This window comes from Hylobates moloch, unplaced genomic scaffold, assembly GCF_009828535.3.
Source record: "Hylobates moloch isolate HMO894 unplaced genomic scaffold, HMol_V3 SCAFFOLD_14, whole genome shotgun sequence".
Taxonomy (NCBI): domain Eukaryota; kingdom Metazoa; phylum Chordata; class Mammalia; order Primates; family Hylobatidae; genus Hylobates; species Hylobates moloch.
Genome location: NW_026652289.1, coordinates 38579062 through 38593463, shown reverse-complemented (window position 1 = coordinate 38593463; position 14402 = coordinate 38579062). Strand labels below are relative to the sequence as shown.

Genomic DNA, 14402 nt, shown 5'->3' with positions numbered 1-14402 from the left:
GACCATCATTATCCTTGGCTAATGACATGACACTTTAATCAAAAGTGTTATTATCCACTTTAGTGGATCCCAATAGTTTCGTGGAATTATCTTCAAAATGGGATTGGTTAGGTGGAGCATTGATTCAATTAATAGAACTGGAGACCATAGCATGTGGTTTTTCAGGCTTCAGAGCATCAGAACCAGTTACTCTTGGCTCTGCAGGTGAAGGCATGGTTATTGATACAGGGAAATCAGGCAGAATGATTGCATTTCTGGGAAATGGTAGTGTATGGTATAAAACACATACAAATAAATCTATTGATATTGGGAAAGTCAGTAAGTTGAATAAGGTTGATTATTGTCATAAAGTGGACTTCAGAGAGTACTGCCCAACTCACCTGGGGGTCCTTTTATACATAACACATGCAGTAGATACCAAGAACCAAAGGAGAGGTTGTTTGGCAAAGGGCCTGTGTCCTCTTTCCTTGTCCGTCATCAAGCCACATTGAGAGTTAGGGCTGTCTTCCTGTCTAGGCGGCGTTGGTACTTCCTGGGTCAGAGGCATATAGTGGCTAAAGTGCCAGGGCCCTAGAAAAAGCTTGTGTCTGAAATCACTCTTGATCCTGTGTGAATTAACCTGAACTGAACACAGTGTATTCACAGTCTAGGGACATTAAACCTGGGACTGACGGGGAAGAGGCAAGGGTAAGAACCACAGATTACAAGAACCTTAGGGCCTCTGTTGGTCCTAGCCCCATGAGGCTCCATGCCTTCTTGTGTTCAGGGCTCGTTTCTGCCCAGTTGCGGCCCTTGATGTCACTGCACGCAGAGGCAGTGGGCCAGAAAGCCCATCCTTGTTTGCAGCTCCTCACCATTTCTCATGGGTGCTGAAGATTTGCCCCCCTAGTCTGGATGTTTTGTTGCTTCTCGAAGCTCCACTGGAGAGAGCAAATGTGTGTCTTGGAAGGTAGCCTGCCATCAAGCTGGATCTGTGAGTCATGTCCTGGTGGTCACTGTGCATGGAAAGGACAAATGTCATCAGTGCCTCTACCCCCAGTGGCTCATGGTTTCCGAAGCAGTGTCTCCAGGGCTGCCTCTCGTCTCCAAATTGGCCCATAGCAATGAAGTTATCCAGTCGTCTTTGGAGGGGAAATTCCCATGTTTTTCACTGATGCAATCAGTCCTGGCTAATGTGCCAAACAGGAATATCCTCAAATTGCTGGGAGGCCATTTGCTCATGTCCCCTCCACTCTGCCTCTCATTGCAGGCAGCTGTCCTCACATTCAGCCCAGAAACTCTGTTAAAGTTCCAGAAACAGATAAAATCTCCTTTGTGCATATAAAAGCTACACAACTGAGGAATCTGTGCCCCATACTAACTACTGCATGATGCAGGTGTCATTGCGCTGTGGACTCATTTCCTGGGTATGAGAAGCATTTTAAAATTGGGAAACATAGGGGCCGGGCATGGTGGCTGATGCCCGTAATCCCAGCATTTTGGGAGGGCGAGGCAGGCAGATCACAAGGTCAGGAGTCCGAGACCAACCTGGCCAAGAGACCAGCCTGGCCAATATGGTGAAACCCTATCTCTCCTAAAAATACAAAGATTATCTAGGCGTTGTTACGGGTGCTTGCAATCCCAGCTACTCAGGAGGCTGAGGCAGGAGAATCACTTGAACTCGGGAGGCAAAGGTTGCAGTGAGCCGAGATCATGCCACTGCACTCCAGCCTGGGTGACAGAATGAGACTCTGTCTAAAAAAAAAAAAACCAAAAAACTGGGAAACATAGACACCTCTCATTCTGAGGTCATCTGTTCAGAATTTGCATTTCTCAGTTTTGGTTTGGCGATTGAATAGCCCATGAAGGTATGGCTTGAGGAAGGTCTCTCGGATCACATTTTGAAACGTTTCCTTCCTTTTCTTTCTTTTTTTTTTTTTTTTGAGACAGAATCTTGCTGTCGCCCAGGCTGGAGTGCAGTGTCGAGATCTCGGCTCACTGCAGGCTCTGCCCGCCCGGGGTTCACGCCATTCTTCTGCCTCAGCCTCCCGAATAGCTGGGACTACAGGCGCCCACCACCTCGCCCGGCTAATTTTTTGTATTTTTAGTAGAGATGGGGTTTCACTGTGTTAGCCAGGATGGTCTCGATCTCCTGACCTCATGATCCGCCCGCCTCGGCCTCCCAAAGTGCTGGGATTCCAGGCGTGAGCCACCGCGCCTGGCCTACGTTTCCTTCCTAACGGACATGGTCAGTTCTCTGGATCCTGAGCGGCCCGTTTCACATCAGAGGCTGGGGGCTGGGCTTGCCCACTTGGGAGGGATCTGGCACAGTGGCTCTGCTGCCCCACTGCTTTCACTGGGAACAAAGCTATTTGCATGCTAAACATGTGGGTGAACTAGGGATGCCATGTAGCCCAGCAGGTGCGTGCAGTTCCTCTTATGCAGTGACTTAGGCAGCAGAGGACACAGCTGGATTGACACCACTGAATCCAGGTCTCCTTGCCACACAAACAGGAAGGCGGCCCTCACTGAAGCTGCATATGCAAATATCAGAGTTCCAAAGGGAAAGACCTGATAGAGGGTATCTTCCTGAGTTGGTATTAATTTGCTTTTGTAAAGCCGATTTTTTTTTCTTTTTCTTTGCAGAAGCTATGTGGAAGCAGTGACCTGAATGCTTCTATGACATCTCAACATTTTGAAGAACAATCTGTGAGTGGCATTCCTTAAAAAGAATCATTAAATGTTGTAGATATTTCTCATCAAATGTTTGGGTTTGTATTTTTTTGCCTCTTTTATTGCTAAAAAAAAAAAAAAATGCCAAACCGTATCCACTTACAAAACCAGGCCTTGCAAATTTTGGCTGGAGGAGATTAATTCAGTGTCTATTGATTTGTCAGACTGGGATAGATTCTTCTAAAAATACAGAGTAACCATGAAATTGAGTGAGATAGTAAGGGAGATAAAGCCATTCTGAAGTGCTTTGAAACTTTCAAAAGAAGGCTGTCAAGGGTAGCTTAGCCACAAGATCGATTAATTGAATGTCCAATAAGTGAATGATAAATGATTTTATATGCCCTTTTCCTTTAAGGACAGTCAAAAGTTTGAAATGGCTCAAAAATTTAATTGGGCTCATGTAATAAATATTCAAAAACAGACTTGAATTCTACAATATGGCCCGCAGGAGTTGATGCATTTCTGGAGGAGGAAGTGACTGAGTTGCGGGGAGGTGAGACTGTGAGGATTAGAGTAAGAGACATTAATAGTGGGTGCCAGAGAATGGAAGAGAGGGGTGGAAAAGCCGGGAGAGCACTGGAAAGAGACAATGTCCTTTGGGGACCTAGGGAAGAGCATGTGTCAGATGGACATGTGGACTTGCGGGGGGATCAGCTGAGTGCCCAGAACTGAAATTTTACTACACATGGAGGTCTACAGAGGTGATGGGGGTTGGTGGGAAGGGTGGAGAACACGACGGGACATCTTACAACTGAACTTGGAAGCGGGGACACATGTTCTTGGGAGCCAGGCCTGCAGCTGCACTTCTTCCTCCTGTTGCCTCTCTTGGGGCTCTACCCTGAGTTTTATAACAAGGGGTCCTGCAGTAATTTAATAAGGGTATTTCAGAGGTTGGTTATCTAATTCTTGGAAGGCTAACCTTGCAAAGATGTAATCATATTTGCTTCTGAATTCTGATGAAAGCCCACTGGGGAGAAATGTAAGGGAGTTGTTAATAAAGCAGGGTGACCAAGTTGTCGTAGTGAGGAGGAGTTGGGGATGACAGTTGATCATCATAGTGGCCTTTCTTTTTTCCCCCCAAAATTAAGAAGTATTTCTGAAATTCTCTTGCTTGGGCCCAAGACATACTGTCTTAACTGCCTTCTCCATCTGTGCAGATACTGGGGGAAGCCAGCGATGGCTTGAGTAACCTCCCCAGCCCTTTTGCGTACCTCCTCACCATACACCTGAAGGAAGGCCGGAACCTGGTTGTCCGAGATCGCTGTGGTAAGACCTGGGTCTGTTACGGTGGGTGTAGCCTGGAAACTTCTTTCTGTCTCTCTGTCCCTGTATCAATATTCTCGGTCAGGCTTTGACATCACAGCATGGCTTAGGATAGACAGTAGCTCAAATCTAAGTCTCTCCAGGTATAAGACATTTGCAGTGAATTATTTAAACACATTCTTTATTCTTCTTTATTATTTGGTTAATGATACTAATCATCGTGTGAAGTTGTTTTAGAATGGAATGAGATAACTCTGATAGCGTTACGCCTGGCATATAGCAACTGTTCAAGAAAATGTTTCCTCAATCCTACTTTAATTATTCATGAGACAAATGTGAGCCTATCCTTAGTATAAGGTCATCTGATGTACACATTGACAGAAATGCCTTTGAAACTACTTCCCTTCTGCTTTGAAATCTCACTGGACTCCCTCTAATAGCTAGTGTCTGCCTGTGATTGTTTTATTTACCTTTTACAAGTCTCTGTACCTAGCCATAAATATATACCTGTATATTTTTTAATTAAGATGGGTCTAAAATATCCATATTGTTCTGCAGTGAGCTTTTTTTTTTTTTTTAAATGTACAGGTCTTCAAAATTGACCATGCTTTTCCATGTACATATATTGCCTTTCTTTTAAATACTACATTTATTCCATAGTATAATGTTTTGCTTATCTGTTTCTCTACTGATGGTAGCTGTTTTTTTCCTTCTGTCTCTGCACTATAAATGATGCTGTAATGAACATATTGTATATGCTTCTGTGCACAGATAAGGCTAAACCCTTATATTAAAATGGCATGTGTTTAAGAGCAGACAGTGGAGCCAGACTACCTGGGCTCAGATCTTGGCTTCTTCATTCATTGCTGTTTGATCTGAGAAATGTTGCTTGACCACTTGATGCCTTGGGTTGTTCATTTGCAAAGCAAGGATAGTAAGGTTAACCTACCTTATAGGCTATTGGGAAGATGGCAGGCATTAACTTATATAATGTCCAGTTTTCAATTGTGTTTTTTCTTCTAAATTTTTATAATGCTTCATAATTTTCAGCATTGACATTAGTTATATATTGCAAATATTTTTCTCCCAGTCTGTTGCTTATCGTTAATTGTATGGCCTCTTTTATCCTTTAGAAGTTTTTCATTTCATTGTAGGCAAATATATCTGTTTTTTTCTTTATGATATTTATTTATTTATTTGGTTTAGTAGCTGAGGCCTTTTTATTCTAAAGAGTTCTTTTTCTTGCTTCGGTTCTTGGACAGTTTCTTCTGTTGCTTCCTCTCTACTCTGTTTTGGAACATCTTTTCAATAAAGGAAGGGTCTGTTGACTCTTTGGTCTGTCTTCTATGTCTCTTAGGTTTTCTTTTTCATTTTTCCCATGACTTTTTCCTCTCGGGAAGAATTCTTCAGCTTGATCTTCAGCTTGCTCATTTTCTTGTCAGTTGTTTACATTGTACTGTTCTGTTTACCAATTGTTATGTTTTTATAACAATTTCAAAATAGGTTTATAACGTATTTTGACAATCCCATCTCTTTTTGAGAATATTAAGTATTCATTTAAAATATCCTGCTTGCTGCTCTATTTCTTGGATATCAGTTTAATGTATTGACTGTCTCCCATTTAGGACGTTATTTTCTTTTACATGTTTGATTCTCTGGAGTGGTTTGCTTATCATTTTATTTGTGTGTTTCTCTTCCCCCATCTGTGGGTGTTATTTTTGCTTACTGTGTCCTGCAATTGGTGATGATGAGGAGAGCTGGGGCATGCTGCAAGACAGGGTGAGCTGGTAGTTAGTTTATTAATCTTTTTTTTTTTTTGAGATAGAATCTCACTCTGTCGCCCAGGCTGGAGTGCAGTGGCACAAACGGCTCACTGCGAGCTCCACCTCCTGGGTTCACGCCATTCTCCTGTCTCAGCCTCCCGAGTAGCTGGGATTACAGGCACCCACCACCATGCCCGGCTAATTTTTGTATTTTTAGTAGAGACAGGGTTTCACCGTGTTAGCCAGGATGGTCTCGATCTCCTGACCTTGTGATCCACCCACCTCGGCCTCCCAAAGTGCTGGGATTACAGGTGTGAGCCACCATGCCTGGCCCAGTTTATTAATCTTTGTATGCCCTCCTGTGCTATAACTGATGGTTTATACACAGAATATTTTTAATAAATTTTAGTTCTTCACTGAAGAAATCCAGCTTCGGTGCTGGACTTAAGGAGCATTGAGGCCTGTTATACAAGGGAAAGTACCTTTGCAGAATGAACAGGAGTTAGTCACTTACTCCCTTATTCAACAAGCATGTCTTGGGTTTCCTCAATGAAATGGGCACTACACTGGTGTTCTTCTGGGGCTTGGTGATGAAAGTCAGCAAAAAGGATTTGTATGATTTCAGAGATGAAGACGATTTTCATACAGATCACCTGGTCCAGCTGCTGATTTAATGGAAGCTTTAATTCAGGAAATGGAAGCACAAAAATTAAATGACTTATCAAGGGTCACTTTGGGAGGCAAGATTCAGAGCAGACTGGGTGGCTCAGTGGGACAAGAAGAGGATTTGGATTTGGTCTACTACTTGGCTTTGTGACCTCCTTGTACAACTTACATAACCTCTCTAAAATGAGTGTGATGTAACTTGCCTCATAATGTGATTGTAAGGACTGAAAAAAGTAAAACAATATGGATGAGGCTGGGGGACAAAATATTAAGTAAAATAAATCAGGCACAAAAAGACAAATATCCCATATTCTCACTCATGTGTGAGCTAGAAAGTTGATCCACGGAGACAGAGAGGAGAATGCTTACTACCAGAGGCTGGGAAGGGTGGGAATGGGGTAAATGAAGAACGGTTGGTTAAGGGGTACAAAAATATAGTTAGAAAGAATAAGTTATAGTGTTCAATGGCTCAGTAGGGTGACTATAGTTAATAATAATTTATTGTATATTTCAAAATAGAAGAGAAGATTTGGAATATTCCCAACACAAAGAAATGATGTGTTTGAGGCGATGCATATTTCAATTAGGCTGATTTGATCATTACACATTGTATGCATGTATCAAAATATTACAGGTACCCCATAAATATGTACTATTATTATGTATTAATAAAGATGTATAGATGACATAGTGGCCTACATGTAGAAAATAGGCAATAGATATGTTGTTGTAGTAATTAATGAATAATCATAAAGCAAGTTGGCCACGTCCTTGACTCCCAGCACAGAACTCATTGCTGTGTTCCATGTCAGCTCTCCCATCATTGAATTAGATGCTTTGTCCTTAACTTGTGTCAGTTTGCCAATTTCTCTGTGCTCTCTCTATGATCTGCCTTCAGCATAGAGTTTTTAAAATACAGCTAATCAATAAACAATGCAGGAGGTTAGGGGTGCCAACCACTCATGCAGTCAGAAATCCACATATAACTTTTGAATTCCCCAAAACACAACTACTAGTGACCTACTGTTGACCAGAAGCCTTAGTGATAAACAGCCCATTGGCACATATTTTGTATATGTATTACATACTGTGTTCTTATAATAAGGTAAGCTAGAGAAAAAGTGTTAAGAAAATCATAAAAGAGAGAAAATAGATTTGCTATTCGTTAAGTGAAAGTGGATCATCATAAAAGCCTTCACCCTCATTGTCTTCACATCCAATTGGCTAAGGAGGAGGTGAAAGACCAGGATTTGATCTTGCTGTCTCAGGAGTTGCAGAGGAGGAAGAAAATTCTGTATAAATGAACCCTTGCAGTTGTTCAAACTCATGTTGTCAAGAGTCAACTGTATTTTATTTTCCTATGTGGAATCATGTATTTAATTTTAAGTAAAAAATACACGGATCTAATTAATCACATATTTTTTATTATGACAGAGGCTCCTTCAAAGTTATTCAACTGTGTTGCAACCTTGACCATGGAGGAGCAGCAGCTTTAGGGCCTTTAATTCCAGTTGCACAGTCTCTGTTTTTGAATTTTTTTTTTAGGGAGAATAACTATTTTTGATGAATCACTCTCTGCTGAGGAAGGAGTTCTGCATTTTCTTTGGATTGTTACATAATCATTTCTGTCTATGTTACTTTCTGTCTAGAACATGGATTAGTAAACTTCTTATGGCTTTATGGGCTATAAGTGAAGATTAACTCGACATAGTGAGAAAGCAGCCATAGACAATAAACAAATGAACTTAGCTGTTTTCCAATAAAAATTTATTTACAAAAACAGGCAGTGGTCTGGATTTAACTGATGGGCCAAAGTTTGTTGACCTCTGCCTAGAATATCATGGTCTGATTTTTGGATTCTTGCTTTTAAAAACTGCTTTAAAAACATCTACAGCAAAGATGGTATAATCTAATTAGGCAGTCATCAAGAGTTGAGGCTAATGCTTTCAGCGGAAGCATCTTGGAAATACGACATGAAATAATGCAGAAAAATCCGGAGATGTTGAGTAATAAAAAGTCATTTTCTTGCTATTTAACTGAGCAGTGGAGTGGAAGAATATGGTATCTCCCTTAGGAAAAGACAGCCCACAAACCACAAGAAAGGATGTTAAAAAGTGCTTAGAGGGTATGTGATTGAGCATAGGAAGTTTTCGGTGACTTTGCCCCTGAGGAAACAAACACATGCAGAAAAGGTCTCAGATACCAGAGTTCCCTGTCTCTGCTATGATGCCATCAGCCAGAGGCTGGGAAATAGGCTTTACTGGCATAAAGAGCTGTGAGGTTTTATCTAAATCACTCCCTTCCCTGGTTCAAACACAGAGCTGGTATGTTAAGCAGGCTATCAAGGTGGGATTTTGAGATTTTTCTGGGAGTTTTGGTGAAGATTGCGAAACTACACCATTGTTAATTCTTCTTTAGAAAGACTCAGAGGAAGTCTGGCTTCAGAACAATGGGCAGGTTTAGCAATGGTGTTGGGAAAGGGGTAATGTTGTATCGTTGCCACCAGGACACCTCAGGGTCTTTAGCTGTCGGCCTCTCAGTGTGTGTGTGTGTGCATACTTAAAAAAAACAAAAACCTATGGGTAATGAAAAATGAAGTTGGTGGGAGACTAAGAACTCCCCATCTTAAGTATGCTTAATACCCATAAATAGTCATGGACACAGAAGACTATCATAGGAGGCTGAGAAGTTTGGATCAGGTGGCTCTGGAAGTGTAGCCACATTTAGAAGATTGTTCCTTGCAGGTGGTTTTCCAGTTCTTCAAGAATTTCCTTTGAATCTTTGGCATGTGGGCCTTCAGCCTTGACAAGACTAGGTCTGGTATTGGGGAGCTCAGGAGTAAACCAAAACAGCCCTGTTATTATTACTGTTGTTATTTATTGTTGGATGGCTGGCTGCTGTAGTGGGCTTTCTAAGAACGAGTCTTACTCAGCTGCTGTCAGTGGTCCAGGCATGGCGTTGAGCTCACCTTCATTAGCAATCCGCATAGGAAGAATGGCAGCCATCTTCCTGCATGTCTCAGCCATTGCCTGTGCGTTGTGTTCATCTGACCCTCCCTGTCCCCTCTTCTGTTTCTCTCATTTTTCTTTGCTCTTTCTACTCTCCTTTTCCTCATCCTAACGTTTTCCTTTTATTTCCTTATATTCCCCATTTCCTTTCTATTATTTTCTGGGATGTTATACAAGATGTATTGTTTTCGACCAAATAGGACTTACACTTGTTTTAAGTTCTCGATCTGAGTAGCTCTTGGCTGTCTTAAACTTTGAGATTGGTAAAGCAGAAGAAATATGTGAGCAATCCCCTTTAATTCCAGCTGCTTCATGATTTGGTTGATGCATGGAGGAAATTGAACCCTGCGTCAATTTCCCATGGGAAGGAATGTGGCGGAGGAGGAGGTGTTCTGGCGTCATAGAGCTGGTGCTGTGCTCCAGGCCTGGCTTGAACTTCAGCCTTGTGATATGGGCAGGTCTCTCGTCCTGTGCAAAATGCTCGGCTCATACCCTGCTGGCTCGTAGAGCACTAATACATGAAAAACAATAGCCCTCCCATTAAAACCCTATGCTTTTCTGTCATGTTAGGCAGCTGTAGTAGTTTACCACTGTGGGCTGAGGGAATACTGTGTTGCTGGTGCCCTCTTGTGGCCACTTTGTAGTGTTGCAAAAGGAAAAGAAAAGTCGGTTGAAGTTCGCTGTCAGGTCACTAGGGCCGTGAAAATCACTTCAGCTGTGGGTTGAGGTTTGATGGTCTTTTTTGATGCGAGTTTTAGTGAAACTCTATTTTAGAGAAAACAAATGCACACTCATTCAGAAAACTGCTCTCTTTCTCAATTTCCAGCACAGGTAGATATCTGACATTCGTTTTCAGAGCAATGGCAGCTTTATATGCAGATAATGGAAAAAAATGTGCTACATAAGTCATGTTCATATTTAAAAGGAGTAGTTCAGAGAAAAAACTTAAAGATCTCTCTACTGTGAAAATTATGCTACATAATCGGTGTTACATAGCATAATTTTTAATATTATTAAATAATTGTTTATTATATTATTATTATTGTTGTTTAATAAATTACTAAATTGTTACCAAAAAGTTAAAATGACTGATTTAAGTCCTGGTTTTCTTTTGCTATTTAGCAGGCTAATTTTTATGATGTCGTTAGAACTCTGTATTGTATACTGAGCAGCAGTGTAGCTTCCCAACAGGTGTGTTCTGAATGGGATGTACTGAAGTATTCATTCTGGCAGCCCTCTGGGCACCTCTGTTAGGCTTGGGCCACCGTAAACCCTGCTGTGTCCTACAGACATCATTTTCTTTTGTGCGATGATGTGACGTGTTGAAGAGTGCTGGATGGTGGGTGAGAGTCATTCATGGGCTTTGGACATGAACCACCGGAGTTTGGATTCTAGCTCAGACGCGGTCTAGCCATGAGCCTGCTAGGCTTGCGGTAGGATTAACCTGGTGTGTGTGCTTGTGGAGACTTGGTGGTGGTGGGGGGGCGGAGCCATGGGATGGGTGGAGCTGAAACAGTAATATGCAATAAACATTAGCTATTACTATTGCCGTGTGAATTGTCATAGTTATTCTTGGTATAGTTACTCTAGTTTGGGTTTTGTTTTTGCATTTCGCCTGTGGGAACAGGAATGACTTTGTGATTTTCCCATCCTTTTTATTGTGAGCTTATCTTCCCAGTTTCCTCATCAATTTTTGTACCTTTTGTGTATCTTTTTGCTCTTTTACTTCTTTTGAGATAAAAGTTCCTCCCCCTGCCACCACCACCACCTCTAACCTGGGTGGTGTGAGGGTTGTGAAAGGTGTTTTCTGAGGTCAGGTCTTATTTTCTGTGAAACAGGAGAAATGAGAGACTCTTTCAAAAGGCACCTTATTTGAATAAAAACTCTGTGGTGGATTGGGGTTTAATTTTCCCCATCATAAATTTGACCTAGAAAATACCCCTTCATGAGTAAAACTGGCGTCGATGAAGGCACACCACTAGGCCTTACTGAAATTCTGAACCTACTCTACTCCATCGCTCCGATTTTTTTTTTTTTTTTTTTTGAGATGGAGTCTTGGTCTGTCGCCAGGCTGGAGTACAGTGGCGCGATCTCGGCTCACGGCAACCTCTGACTCCCTGATTCAAGTGATTCTCCTGTCTCAGCCTCCCGAGTAGCTGGGATTACAGCCATGAACCACCATGCCCAGCTAATTTTTGTATTTTTAGTAGTGATGGGGTTTCACTATGTTGGCCAGGATGGTCTCGATCTCCTGACCTTGTGATCTGCCTGCCTCAGCCTCCCAAAGTGCTGGGATTACAGGCATGAGCCACCGTGGCTGGCCCGCCTCGATTTTTAAAATCGATTTTTCTTTCTAAAATGAAAGAGAATCTGGCTTTTAAATGTTTGATTACCTGGCGTTTTCTCTCTACACATTTTTCTCTGTATTATAAAAACTTTATTTTGGAGAAGAAATTAAAAGCTTAGGGCACCATACTTTGTTTAATCAACATTCCCAATTAAGTTTGTTCAAATTTTTAACATTAGGAATAATGCCACAACAAACGTTCTTATGCCTAAATCTGTGTGTACAACTTACTTTTTCATATATTTGCAAGTGAGTTATTTATCCAGGTGGATTGCATTTTATCTGTCATATGATCTGAGCATTTCAAGATTCTCATTACAAAATTGCCAGTTTACTCTTGAGAAAGACCTATTTTGTTGACCTACTGGTGTGTGAAAGTGGGCCGCTTGTTGTTTCTCGCCTACCTTGTTATATGGAATATTGTTGTTACTTTTTTTTTTTTTTTTTTTTTTTTTGAGACTGAGTCTCGCTCTGTCGCCCAGGCTGGAGCACAGTGGCATGATCTCAGCTTACTGCAACTTCTGCCTCCCGGGTTCAAGCAATTCTCCTGCCTCAGCCTCCTGAGTAGCTGGGATTACAGGCATGTGCCACCATGCCCAGTTGATTTTTGTGTTTTTAGTAGAGATGGCGTCTCACCCTGTTGGCCAGGCTGGTCTCGAACTCTTGACCTCAGGTGATCCCCCCCACCTCGGCCTCCCAAAGTGCTGGGATTACAGGCATTAGCCACCTTGCCCAGCCATATCTTTGTTAATTTGATAGAAGGAAAGTGTTGTCTTGTTTTTTTCTTTAAGTTGTTTTCATCAATTTGGACCTTTAAATATGTTTGGTTAATGAGATATTTGCTTCTCTGCATAGTCTGTTCCATGTATCACTGTTGTTCATTCTGTCTCCTGGGCATGTTCACATGCATTTTTTTAATTTGTCACTTGCCTTTAGATTTTGTTTATAAAGTTTTTGTTGCAAAAATATGTTTAATCTTATGCTTCTTTTCTGGAAAGTGTCTTCGTTTTTTATCTAGAAAGCTTCTTGAGAGACACGCACATTCACCTACATTTATTCTCTTTTCTATCTAGTTTTGCATTTTTTCATTTATCTCTTTGATCTGTGTCAGTTTACTTAGTTTCTAGCCCAGAGTAGGAACTTAGTTTTACTTGAACCAAATGGCTATCTATCGAACTAGGACTAAATATTTCTTTTCGTAATTATGTGATGGTCACTTTTTAAGTATATATTAAATTGCAACACACATTGGAGTCTCCTTCAACAATTTCTCTTTGATTCCTATTGATGTTCTCTTGTTCGGCATCAGCCCCACACCAGAGTTATATTGTATTGAAAATTCAGTCCTTTTTATTTCGCAACATTTGGGATTTGCTTCTCATTGGAGTACCTTCTCTGAACACCAGATGGCATGAGATCATTGGCCACATCTGGGCCAGTGTTTCAGAAAAATTGTCATTCAAGAGCAAATGTGAACTTTTCAAAGATGCAGACACCCATTCTGTAACACAGGAGTGGTTTTCCTTCACTCTTTGAATTTTGGTAGCTTGCGGATATCCTGCAGTAAGTGATTGGAGCTGAGTTTTAAAATTAGTTTCTGTTTGTTCCTTTGCCACTTGGTACAGATCATCACCAGACATGTTTGTCCCAACAGTCTTTAATGTATTCCTACAACTGAACCCTTTCCTCTGAAGATTTTTGCTGTATGGTTTTGTTTTGGGACTCTGTGCATGCTTGTGGATTGATCAGAAGGTCTTGATGCTCTGCTGCTTTATAGAGTCAGTTTATCTGTTTCTGTGGAACCCATCTCAATTCCTATGACTTACCTTGGAGGAAAATTGGGATGTTTTCTATTCCTGCTGTGTGTAAGAAAATTGTCTTACACCCAACCAAACATCACTGGCTTGAATTAAATGTAGCATGTCTTCTATTTGCTTGATTGGGGCTTCTCTTGAGGGGGTGGTTTTTATCAAGTGTTTCTTTCTTTTTTTTTTTTTTTTTTTGAGATGGAGTCTTGCTCTGTCGCCCAGGCTGGAGTGCAGTGGCGTGATCTCGGCTCACTGCAAGCTCCGCCTCCCGGGTTCATGCCATTTTCCTGTCTCAGCGTCATGAGTAGCTGGGACTACAGGTGCCCACCACCACGCCCGGCTAATTTTTTGTATTTTTAGTAGAGACGGGGGTTTCACCGTGTTAGCCAGGATGGTCTCGATCTCCTGACCTCATGATCCGTCTGCCTCGGCCTCCCAAAGTGCTGGGATTACAGGCGTGAGCCACCGTGCCCAGCCTATCAAGTGTTTATTTCTATACCACAATGATAATTCCCGTGTTTCAAGTCACTCTTGTAATGTATTTGTTTCATTGTCTGTAAAGTTCGTAGGAGATATTCTGCCTGTGAGCACGTTGATGTGTGTTTGTGTATTCCCACATATCCATGATTTACTCATGGCTGAGTTTTGATTTCAGTGACAGTCCTGTCACACCATAACGACTTGCTGAGTTTGAGGCAGGGAGTGTGGCCTGTCCGTGAAGGGTGTTATTCTTGAGACTCTCTCTATGTAACAAATTGCCTTGAATCTCAGTAGCAACCATGTGTTCGTGAATTCTGAGAGTGTAAGTTTGGACAAAGCCCAATGGAGATGGCCT

At 41.7% G+C, this 14402-nt stretch overlaps 1 protein-coding gene across 1 annotated transcript in view; it reads left to right on the top strand.

The window, feature by feature from the left end:
• MCTP2 (multiple C2 and transmembrane domain containing 2) overlaps positions 1 to 14402 on the top strand; it is a 258431-nt gene that overhangs the window by 81305 nt on the left and 162724 nt on the right. Inside the window, 2 exon segments of the mRNA XM_032175198.2 lie at positions 2626 to 2688; positions 3870 to 3978. Coding sequence (XP_032031089.1) covers positions 2626 to 2688; positions 3870 to 3978 — 172 coding nt within the window.